Source organism: Polypterus senegalus, chromosome 5 (genome assembly GCF_016835505.1).
Source record: "Polypterus senegalus isolate Bchr_013 chromosome 5, ASM1683550v1, whole genome shotgun sequence".
Taxonomy (NCBI): Eukaryota; Metazoa; Chordata; class Cladistia; order Polypteriformes; family Polypteridae; genus Polypterus; species Polypterus senegalus.
Window position 1 is genome coordinate 162,328,560 of NC_053158.1, and position 12,687 is coordinate 162,341,246.

Here is a 12,687-nt window from a genome sequence, read left to right on the forward strand (position 1 = left end):
AGCTTGTTTGGTGGCAAAGCCAAGATCCACCTCTTTCAGTGGCAAATGGACTGTTTTGTCCAGTACATCAATTTTAAGTATTTGGAAAGGTGTTTTGATGTTATCCAGTACCTCCCTCTTCATAAAGCATGAAATCAAACTCTTCAGAAGGGCCTGAAGGTCTTTTGCCAAAAATGGCATCATGGGGGCATCAGTCTGGAAAGTCTCAAGAAAAGGTTTCAGCTGCCTTGCCACATAGGCAAAAAACTGTAATTTTGCCTCAAAAAGGGAGTCACCAACAGCCTCTCTGACCACAGTGTATGATGTTGACATTGGCATTTTACTCTTTGGCAGTTTCTTGTAATTGTCAACAGATATTTCAACATGTGGCCACATCTTAAGTGCACTCTCTGCAACTGGCAAGTCCTCCACCCACCTGTGAGCACAGAAGTTTAGAGGGAATGTTGATGTTTTGGTAATTTCAATAAAGTCATCCCGTATGGCTGGTGTGTCATGAAAAAGCTGCCAAAGGGCTCTTAGTTTGTCACCTATCTTCCATCCACTTTCCTTCTCGCCTTGTTGGAAGCTTCCATGAACTGTATGAAGACCACAAGTTCCTAGGTTTATCAAGCTTCTAATATCTGGGGCCTCCTTGGACCTATCTTCTTCAAATAATCTCAAAAATTTTTTATTGACACTTGGTCCATCCATCGAGATTTGCAGGAGCTTGTCTGGATCAAGTGGAGAGAGGGAAACTTTAATGCTCTCAACAAGCTTCTCTGATTGTGTGTGCCCTAGAAACTGGGAGTCCAGATAATGAACACCTACCTTTTCTTCATTATCACTCCAGTACCGCACAAGCACATCCATCTGCTCGGTCGGTGTTATTTTGTTGAGGCATTCATCAAATGAAATGGCATAGCAGTTGGACTGTCTAATGTCTTTCACTAGCTTGTCTCTGAAATATGGTGCAAGGCCAAAACACATCAGATATGCTGCTTTTGTTGCACCATATGAGAATTTTTGGGCAATTTCACTATCTGGAAACATCAGATGAAACAATGAACCTATATCTGAACAGGAATTGAAAGAATATTTGGAAAGGGCCACTTTAATCACCCAGCGGATCTCTGCTTCTAAAACAGCTTCACTTGAAAAATGAGCTCCGATTGTGGGTGTAGCTTGAGGTGGAGTTGCAGAAGTTGATGGTTGGACCTCGCTGCTTCCTTGACTCTCCGATTCTGCTGCCTGTCTGCTAGCTTCAGAATTTTGGGGGGTGGGAGATTGATTGATGAAATCAGTCATGCGTGGTCCTGTGCCTTGACTTGACATGACCCTCTTGTGTCCCTGTCCTTTGGCATGGCTTTTAACAGCAGAAATGCCCATGTTGCCTACATCAAAAGCTTTCTTGCATATCTTGCAGTATGCCCGATGTACATTATCTGTCACATGTCCTATCCAGTCCCTGAACTCAGGATTTATCTTCCATTCCTCCTCAAACGTACACCTCCTTGACATGATTCTGCTTTCCCTCACTTCAGTAATTAGAAATACATTCTCTAAATTAACCATTATAGGCTACTATTTTTCATGCAACACTGCCTATTAGTGTCAAAAACATTAAATACAGTAATGTACAAAAATGTAGGCTAAATAGGAATACTGATCCAGTACAGATTTTCTATAGGCTAACTGTGGTAAACTTAATCTGAAAGCATACCCAAATAATTCCTCTAGAGGGAGCTAACATTCTGTGGAATAATGGAAGCAAGCTAGAATAAGAAATTGAGCCAGGAGCTGTTAAGCGTGTTCAGTAGTGCAAATAAAAGGCACAAGCCAAGTAATATTTATTGTGTGGCGATTGCTCGGCTGCAAGGATATCACAAGAACCTACACAAACACACAAGAACAGGTATTTAGATGTAGGCTTCAAGTAGCCTAAGCCCTACAGAAATTAGCATTGCCAATTTACTTGACATGTTTAATATGCAACCTGGGTCCACATCAGACAGTATGAAGTAACAAAACTGTCAGTTGCACCATATGCACTGTGGTCATACTTACAGTCATGCACTCAGCAGAAATTTCAAGTGATGAACTGATGTTCTGTTGTTCTCCTGTCAGCTACTGACAAGCTAGAGCAACGAGGGTCAAAACTCAAATATAATTGCCTATACATGTCTCAGTAGGTGGAGACATTGCGCAGCAGAGGCCACGACCTAGCTCAGCTGTCATCATATCTAGATTTACGAACAGCAAGCTGTTTCAAACAGAAAAATTAAAAAGCGAAAACAAAAATAAAATTCCAGGACAAGAAAGATTATTTCCAGGACATTTGGCCATTTTCATCAGTTTCCAGGTCATTTCAATGATTTGAAAATAACCCTCAAAATTTTCAGGTTTTCCAGGACGCATGGGAACCCTGAAAGAATCATGAACATCTACAATATTTTTTTATTCCTTTCTTCTATAAAAAGTGATATATAAGTACATAATAAAATAATTTCCTTAGTTGTAAAATTGAGCCACAGGAAAATTAAGCACTCTTTTTAGGTCATACAGTGAGGCATTACACAGGACTGAAAATGGCAGTATTCTAGTTTATGGGGCAAACTCTTAACCTCTAGATCATAATGTCTGCCTTTCTGTTACTTATCCTTTCTTCTCTCTATACAAGAATTCATGTAATTTCTAACAGTTTAGCAGCCACATACAAAGTTATCTATTAGTATTATTTCAAAAACAATCTAACCTGCTTTATACAGTATACCTGAAGATGTTCCTCCACTCATCTGAGCGGGTTTTTCAGTTCAACTGAATAGTAGGGAAATACCCTAGCATTCAAAACCTTATGGGTAATCAGTTCTTTAAATGCTGAAGAACTTTCCCTACCACTTAGATGTAGTCAAGAAACCATTTAGATGAGTGGAGAAATAGTTTGATGTAGACTATTGAAAATCTACACAGATACTTTATAAACATGGCAAATTAAGGACATCTCCATTATATCACCATACTATTATTTATTTATTATGGTACTATCTTTTTTTAAGTATATTGAATTTAATCAGAAAAAGAGCAAAAAGTAATTTGTAACTGACTCACATATCTTCTACTGTTATATCTTTGAGGATCTGGCAATAGTCCACATTCCACACTGCCTGGTCATCCCATACTTTAGATGCCAGTAAGATTGCACCTAAAACTATTCGCTTCCAGTTTGCTGGGCAGATGTCTATCTCTGCATAAGTTAGTAGCCTTTCAAGATACACCTGTGAAGAAATAAAGCAATTATTAACAACAAAAAAGAACTGAAAATTAAACAAAAATCCCTTTTCACCAAAAAAGAAATGACCTGTGTAGTGCAAAAAGAGAAAAGTTACTAAAATAATTTTTAACATGTAAGTTAATTACTGTTTATAACTTGGTTTGCTAAAGGGTACTTTTTTTGTACACAGCCATTAAGATTGTATAATAATTTCCCCAATCACGCCCTGTCCATCCTAGCCAGTTTTAATAGATGCATGCATAGACACCGTATTTCTTAAGAGGCTCTATGCATAAAATGTACTGTACATTGGGCATATTGTTTGTACAGTTCTAGGTTATTAAGATTGGTTAAAAATAAATGAACAAACGAAAAATATCTTTCCGTGAATATATAATTTAAATATAGTCATATACAGTAGAAAGAAATGTTAAATGCTGAATGTAAATGCTGCATTTTCTCAGTAATATTTCAATTAAAGTAAGCAATTATCAATATACTAACAGAGCGAAATGCCTGTTTTGTACAACTGGGCACAATGGAAAGTCCATCTGTTTCAATCACGTTCTGCATTTGGGAACCTGTGTTCACCAAATATGCTAACCCTTACATCTCTCTGTCTTTGTGCATTGTCTTGCCCTTGTTCATCAGACATTCCAGCCATCTTGTGAACGATGGAGAACATTATGCCCAACCACAGACGGATGATGGGCATTTTGTAATTTTATATATAGAGTTATTACTGGGTTATCTTAAAAAATCACATTCATGATGGATCTAAAGCATGCAACTTTGACATACAACCAAAAGGACTGAAGTAGTTAGCTTTCCCAAAAAAGAACTTATGATTTCACTAAAGCCTGCTTCCAAATGGATACAGCATAGGATTAGTCTTTAAGGATACTCAAAAAGCAAGTGAAAAAAAGATTTCATTTGGTTATAAGACAGCACCAATTTTGGTGCAGCACTTATATTTCTTTCCTGTTTTTGCTATTTATTATTTAAAAAAAACATACTTCTCCTTTTCCTTGCTATAAATTGTTTTCATTGATGAAAGTAAAACTTTATTTCACCACATCTGAGTTAGGATCATTTTTAATATAAATGATTAGGCATATATTGGAATGCTACAAACACACTGAAAACATGCATCAGCTCTTTTCAATGTATTTATTATTGCCTTACATATCAATTTATAATTGAACTATATTAGCAGTGTCAACTGGCTTGACATTTCTTTAAGTCTTGCTTAAAGAGTAGGACTAATCTTTCATTCCAAAAATCACAAATTTAAAAATCAGCATCTTTTCATATACTCACCAATGTAACAATGGCACATTCTGCAGTCAACTGAGCAGCACTAAAGAGTGTTCGGACAAATCGATAGATCTGCTTCTGTTCAGGATCGTGTTTATCATAGTCTGAGGGCACTTCTGATTTCTGGAAAGGAAGAAAAATAAATACCAAAATAAAAAATAGTTCTAACTTCAAATCACCTTAAACACAAATATAATAATTCAACACAAATGAGAATAAAAACTACCGATAGAGGATGAAGTTTCTCATCAAAAATGTCTAACAACATTCTTCCGTCGGCATCCCTAGAAGAAAGGGAAAAATAAAGTGGGCATAAAAATATAACCATAAAGAAAGCACTTATGAACAAAAAATGGTTGGATGCAGTGTTATAAGAATGCACAACACAAATTGCCAATCAAACATATGCTGGCAAATAGTAGCAAATGCATCTAATTTTTCAGGAATACATTTTATGTAGAAGAGAGTCATGGTTTAAAAATTGTAAACTAATCAGAACAGCTTTTTAACTGAAATAGTACACATTTAGGCTGAATCTAAAATTCACCAAAACTAGCAGCAGCTTAATAGGACATTTGCAAGACAGATAACAAAATCTACATACTGTATATATGTAATTCTAAAAAGGTAACACGGTTACACTCCATGGTATTTAAAAAATGAAATAAAAATGCTATAAATGAAAATTGAATAGTGCACTCCACCTTGTGGACACTAGTAGTAGTACATTTATTCTCATTGCTCTCTTAAAATTAAATTGTCTTTCTGTATTTGTCCTGATGAACTTAAAAAAACATTTACTACTATATTCCAAAGGAAAGATGATGACATTGAAATTTGATTTTGCTCATTTCCGTCTCTGTGAGACTCCAAAAAACAATTCATAAATGCTCTGCTACTGGGCTTCATTTTTTTCCAGACATATGCTTCACTACTCTGGATTGCTGTTTACTCTGTTTTAAATGGCGTCTTCCTTTCTATGAAGTTTTTATACTCCCAAGTCCCTAACATTAGAATAATTGCTCGTCCTTCCTGATGTCTTGCAAAAATAGTTGTGACTTATTTTTCCAACTTGGTTGTTAATTATTCAAACATGTGGACTGGTAGCACAGTGGACAACATTTCCAATTCAACTGCTTTGAGTCTGATCCATTTTTTGACTACAGTGCCTTATGCACGGATTTTTAATTTTTCCAAGGCACTTGTGGATTGAATAAACCACCTCCATTCCAAAAGCTACATCTAGTGTTGCATCAGTTTCTTTCAACAAACTTGTTCTATCACATTCTTTCATGTTTATATTTTCTTCCCTTTTGTAATTGCTTCAATCTTTTGACACTTCATGCAATTTCTTCTCTGCACCCTGACTGCTATGCTTTCTCACCATGCCTCTGTTCACTAACCATATTTTTTTTCCTGTTCTGGCTGAGACATTGGTTTCAGCCTATGCCTTATTATTCTTAATCTTACCTTATTATTCTGCTTCATTTTCACTCCCTAACATGACCCCATAATGTACCTTCAGCAAGATGCGTCTCACCTTTCATTGATTTAATAAATACTTAAGAGTGACTTTTTGTGTAGTTTGCAAAAGGTACAGGAATGGGTGGCTTAATCATATTGAAACTGTTTACAGTTCCATTACGACAGTTTTGATAAGAAATATATGCTATGTTGAATAAAGATTGTTATTTGATTTATTTGTGCAGATTCCATCAAGAAGATCAAAATAAGCATATTTTATCAGGTGTTATATATCTTCGACTAGAAAATGTTATAGTCAGCGAAATAAGCAATTTGTGAATTATGTCTTTCTCAAATGAAAACAAGCAAACAAAATATAGCATAATGAGACAATCTGCGCTCCATCTTATGTTATAGTATTATAGGTTGGCAAGAAGACTGACCACTTTAAAAAAAAAATTAAAAACTCCTAAGGCAGAAAAGGCCACTCGTCATTCTTGTTCTCTGCTTTTTACTTTTATTAGTGAGCAACCGTAACAATTGTTCCACGTTTAAATGAAGCCATTGAGAATGGTTTAGACAGAGTTCCCTGAATACAGTAATTACCAATGTCCACTAAAGACCCCATTCCAAAAAGTGATTAAATGTCTTTTAAAAAGACAATTAAAACCCTTAAATTCAATCTATTACAGTATATTTAACTTTTTCACTTTATCTCATTATTGGTGTACATCCCATTATTTTATATTGATTTTGGCCATACTGAAAATTCTGTGCTTTGCTAATCCTGTATTATAACTCCAAAGGATACTTTCTAAAGCACTTTTATATATCAGGCACTATGAAAAAAAAAAAGTGTGTAAAGCTTAAGTGAGTGACTGGGATAGTTCAGAATATGTACTGCAATTACATAACTAAAATGTATAAAAATAAGGCAACAATTTTGGCAAAAAAAATTCACTAACAATTAGCATCAGGCCCTATGTTGAAAAGTTTTGCCCTTTGCCTCTTTGCTGTTTTTTACTGACATGTGGAATGCATCTTTAATTCATACTTTTCACTAGTTAAAAAGGAGTCTGGAAAGAGAATATCTGAGCTAGGTGCTTTTCTCAGTTAACTAGCTTCATATCATACAGAGAAGAATTTTATGGTCAAAGCCTTATTTCACTGTCTACACAAATAACACTGGGAACTAGCAAGTACAAACATGTAAAGTTCAAAATTCATTAAGGATATACAGTATGAACCTACTTTACAAGAGGTTAAATGATTAGGTCCTTTCATTTGAAAAGCATTTGATGTGACAACTTTACACAGGGAATCAGTTTCAGCACTATTAAGACAGCTGCTTTATTTCTATAGTATCAAGTACAAACACAAAATATGCATATTGATTATATAGCATACACTACTCAAAAATGTAACATTTTAAAATAGCTTAATTCAATAAGGGGGGAGTGGTGGCTCTGAGGCTAGGGATCTGCGCCGGGAATCTAAAGGCGAGAAGTAACTCTATTTTTTTTTTCCTTAACCTGCAATTGCTTCATCCTGGGTATGACATTAATCTGAATCCAGTCCTACAAGCAGGTCCTCCAACTTGCAGGAAAAACTTTGGGGTTGGTGGCAGGATTGTCACTTTAGTCACCATAAAAAAAAACCCTGACACTGTTCCAGTGTGGTGATGAGGTGCCACCCATTGCATGGCTGCACTCAGGTTCCAATCCAGGCGGTTCATTGTGTGGCTGGTGCAGCAACATACTGTAAAATCAGCGCATGCTCTTAATTCAGTACTGAGTGGGAATTATCCAGCGTAACTGATCATAAGACAGTAACCAATAGGGGGTCCGATAAGACAAGTCAGGTCAGGTTGGGAAGCATGCACTGGTACAGCGTGTTGCTGCCCCCACCACATGACGAAACAGCTCGGGTTCCTGGTTGGCAACGCCCCAGGCAGACACACGGTCCAAGTCTCATCCTCCGGAAATGACCCTCTATCTGCCACAGCCAGGTCCAGATCCTGGTCCTGGTCCAGCCACTCAAGTCCCCAACAATGAGGATCCTGCAAGCTGGATCATCCTTGGGAAATCACGCCATATGGCTGTAGTGCCGTAACTGCCGCTCCCTCACAATACAGATAATGTATCTCATTCGGAACTCCATGAACACCTGCTCATTCGACACAAAGTGAAACCAGCGGATCCCAAGGATTCTCCAAAGACACACAGTACCCAAAGGAGCCTTGCCTTTGTCTCAGGTCATTGGATAGCATCCATGTCTTGCAAACATATAGCAAGACAGGAAGCTCCAATAAGACTTGCACCTTCATCCTTTTGTATAGATATCGGGAGCACCACACACCCCTTTCCAGTGACTTCATGACCCCCATGCTCTCCCAAACCATATACTGACTTCATAGGAAGAGTCACCAGAGACATGAATGTGACTGCCGAGGCAACAACTACTGTAAACCTCTCAATAAAGTCAATAGTTTCTCCGTAGACACACTGCTGTTGGCTGTTCCTAAGAGGTCATTAAAGGCCTGGATCTTGGATTTTATCCAGGACACTCGCAAGCCCAAACACTCAGACTCCTTGCTCAGTTTACTACGAGCCCCAATCAGAGCCTCGATTTACTCCGCAAAGATCAAGCATCGTCAGCAAAGTCAAGATCAGTGAATCTTTCTTCACCAACAGATGCCCCACAGCGGCTGGACCCCAACGACCAATACAAATAACAATCCATGCAAGCATTAAACAAAGTAGGAGCAAGAACACAACCCTGATGGACCCCAGAATCAACTGAGAAAAATGGAGAGGTTCTGCTTCCACTCTGTAGCACACAGTTACAGTGTACAGGACAGCCATGATAATCCAACAAACTTGAGGGGATCCCGCAAAATCTCAGGATGTCCCAAAGGGCAACTCGATCAACTGAGTCGAACGCATTACAAAAATTGACAAAGGCTGCAAAGAAACTCTGCTAATATTGGTGTTGGCTCTCCATACGAACCCTCAGGGCCAGGATGTAGTCGATGCTAGACTTCTTAAGCGTAAAATCAGACTGGTTTGGTCACTGGTAGATGAGAAAGTGATCAAAAATCCTATTGAGGACAACCCTAGCAAGGACCTTATCCTTATCCCCGTCTAGTTGTCGCAATCCAGTTGATCACCCTTCCCTTCCCAGATAAGGCCAACAAGTCCTGTTTTCCGGGCAGTTGGGATGATCTCCATCTCCCAATTGGAAGCAAAGACTGCTTGCAATGCAAGGAGGACAACCTTACCATCAGCCTGGAGAAATTTACCCTGGATACCACAGATTCCTGCAGCATTCACTACCCTCATCTGGTTCACCACCTGTGTAATATCAGTAAGACTGGGTGGTTCAAAACTAATTGGAGGATCAGCCTCAAGAACCATGGACCCAGATATATTCAAAGTCCTAGCTGCAGGATCAGCTTTAAACAACTGCTCAATGTAGCCAGCCCAGTGGGTCACAACTGCAGTGTCATCAGTAAGGACAGTTCCATCGGCCGCCCTGACTGTAACTCTACGATGCAGAGATTCGGAAGTCTGTAATGCTTCGATTCCTCTAAGCAGGATGGTGTGTTGACTGCTCACAGATTCCTCTAACAAATGCCTCCTTATCTGCCCTCAGAGCCCTCGCTGCCATCCTTCTCAGTTGCTAGTACAGTCTGCCGTGCACTGCAACTCCTCTTGATGATATCCAGAGTTCCCTGCAAGATGAAACACCTCTTTCTGGGAACACTGGTATCCCTGACAGAACCCTCAGAAACATTCAGGGTCTTATCACGGAAGGTATCCCACATCACATTAGGATTAGCAGTTACACCCAAATCTGTAAGTTTCTCACACAAATTGTATGCAAACTCATCAGATATAGCCTGATCTTGCAGTCTGGCCAGCTCCAGTCTCATTTTCCTAGTAGGTGGTAACCTACTGGACTTAAACTGGATCTTCACAGTAGCAACAACAAGTCTCTGTGGTCAGAATTCACAAACTGGCACTTCTGTAGACCCTGAAGTTTTGTAAAAGCCTGCAGATATCTGCCCACGAGGATGTGATCAACCTCCTTCACTGCACCACCAGTATTGGAGTACCAAGTCCAACGATGTGGCTCAGGATGCTGGAGCCAGGATCCAGCGATTCATAGTCCCTGACCTTGTGCAAAGTCAAAGAAAATGGATCCACTTTCACCACAGTCACCAGACCCATGGAGACCAAGACAATCCTCATAGCCAGCTGTGTCAGTGCCTACATTGAAGTCACCCGTGACAAGAGGAGTGTCACCTCGCAGTCACCCATCAACCACAGAGCAAAGCTGCAAATAAAATGTTTTCCTCACCAAGACATCACTCACTGAGGTTGGAGCATACATTGAGACAACAGACAAGGCACCTAGAGAGTCAACAAAAAGGAAGAAGCCACCAGACATAATATAAATATTGGTAACACACTCAATAAGGATCTTGAGAAGAAAAAAGGATACTAAATTGAAAAGTGTAAATAAAAAACACACAAATAGGTAAGGATATGAATTTCCAAAGTGTAATTAGAGATAACCTGGAAATAATTCTAGTAGTAAAAGGAAAACTGTAAACAGAGATTCAAGACCTAGTACTGCAAACTGTTCTGTAACTGCTGCATTACTGAAAGATGATCATAAACTAATCTATTGAGTTTGAATTAATTAATTATGCACAAGATCATCTATCATGCTGCGAACTATGAGTGGCATTTTCCTTTTAATCTTTAATACATTTTTTGGGGCTTTAAGGATGATGTGTGTCCTTTCTGAGTTTTTTTTTCTCCTCAAAGATTTACTTCTGATATTATTTATTCTCTATCATTCTCCATTTAAAAGTTTGGATTTTTTTTTCAAATTATAACATTAGGCCATTTTTTTTTTGCATATGGGCAGCACCATTTAAAACTTCTAGCACACCCGTTACTATGACATTTTACCCCATGAACCTCCTGGAGTGTATGGTCATAACTGACCTACTTAATTCAAATTACTTAGATAACGCATATAATTTCTTGGTGTGCAATTTATTTTGTGTGTTGTTTTCTGGATTGTTACCTCTGCTTTGTTATTAGGAACTTTAATTTTTGGCTAGTGTTCAGGATTTGATGACAGATTAGTTTAGTCTTTTGGTGAAAACCTTGTTATGGATAAATTTCACCACCTTGTTTTCTCCAGGTCTTCCTCATAAAATCTTCTCTGTCTCATTCAAGTTAAAAACACGACACAAGCCAAGACTCAGCTCTTCTTGCTCTGATGCCCTTCAGGACATGCATCTAAGGAATCCATCACAGTACTGATACACTATGTGGTAGACCTCTCCTTTTGCCACCAAGGGGCTTGGCAATTCTGAATTGCCAAATAACCTATTGTGTTTGTCTCTGGGATTTGAGAGGGAAACCAGAGAATCTGGAGAAAAGTCAACAAAGATACAGGGAGAATGTTCAGACTTCTCAATCATAATAACTGGGATTAGGTGAGGTTTTAAACACAGCAAATACAACACCGCCATGCTGCCACTAGCAGGGAAATGTTGGAAGCATCACTCCAGAAACTTTACTATAACTACAGTTAATGAATCACACAATAAGGTTGAAATTCTTTATAGAATGGTAATAAAAATTGCAATTCAGCTGCCATTCAGTTTATCTGTCTTCTCTCTATTATTAAAAAAAAATCTTTCTGAGGGAGACGAGACGTGATCTTCTCGGAAGACAATTTAAAGTCCCGCGAGAGACACTTTAAGTTGCTCCCAGCTCTTAAAACAACGACAAGCAAAACATGCAGCTCGCAAGCAGCAGAAAGCCAGCAGATCATCCAACCGCTTCTCTTTGCGTGCGTTCAGCCACCCTAACTCCCCCCAACAATGCGAGCGGCAGAGATGCGATGTGGCAAAAGGACAGTTGTTGTACAGGCTTTAAAATGATCGACAGGCAGCGCAACAGCAGCAGCAGAAAGACAGTAGGTGATCCAAAGGCATCTCCTTAGCTTGCCCCTACCTTCACAACACGAGCGGCGTTATACGTCTGCCGAGATAGAGATATGACAACGTCCAGGGGCGGAAATAAAGTACAAGTATTGTTTTTACAACGTCATGCGAGACAAGGCAGTGAGACATCATTTAAAACAAGTCCGCGGACATCTAACCTAGCAGTTGCTGGATTGCTTTTGGCAGACATGCTTCATGTGCTCCCAGCTCTTAAAACGACGAAAAGCGAAAAGCAAAACACACAGCTCACCAGCAGATGATCAGACCGCTTCTCCATAGCGTGCGTTCAGCCACCCTAACCCACGCCACTCCCCAAATAACCCCCCACCCAACCAACCCCGCACAACGCGAGCGGCACCGACATGAAGTGGTAAAAGGACAGTTGCTGATCGGGCAGCGTGATAAGCAGAACAGGCAGCTCGCCAACAGCAGAAAGACAGAAGATGATCCAACGGCATCTACTAAGCGTGCGTTCTGTCACACCCCCTTCACAACACGAGCAGCGTTATAAGTCCTGTGAGAAAGAGATGCAACCACACCCGGGGCCGGAAATAATGGACAAGTATTGTTTTTACAAAACATTTAAAGTAAAAGTGAAAATAATGCATATGTAACAATTCCCATGAAA

General features: G+C 39.1%; 1 protein-coding gene across 2 annotated transcripts in view; it reads right to left on the bottom strand.

The window, feature by feature from the left end:
- Positions 1–12,687, bottom strand: part of ccny (cyclin Y) — a 169,993-nt gene that overhangs the window by 15,776 nt on the left and 141,530 nt on the right. For both annotated transcript variants that reach the window (XM_039753557.1, XM_039753556.1), the window contains 3 exons: positions 4,791–4,848; positions 4,568–4,687; positions 3,085–3,251 (listed from right to left, as the gene is read on the bottom strand). In XM_039753557.1, the coding sequence (XP_039609491.1) occupies positions 3,085–3,251; positions 4,568–4,687; positions 4,791–4,848 (345 nt within the window). The remainder of the gene's footprint in view (positions 1–3,084; positions 3,252–4,567; positions 4,688–4,790; positions 4,849–12,687) is intronic.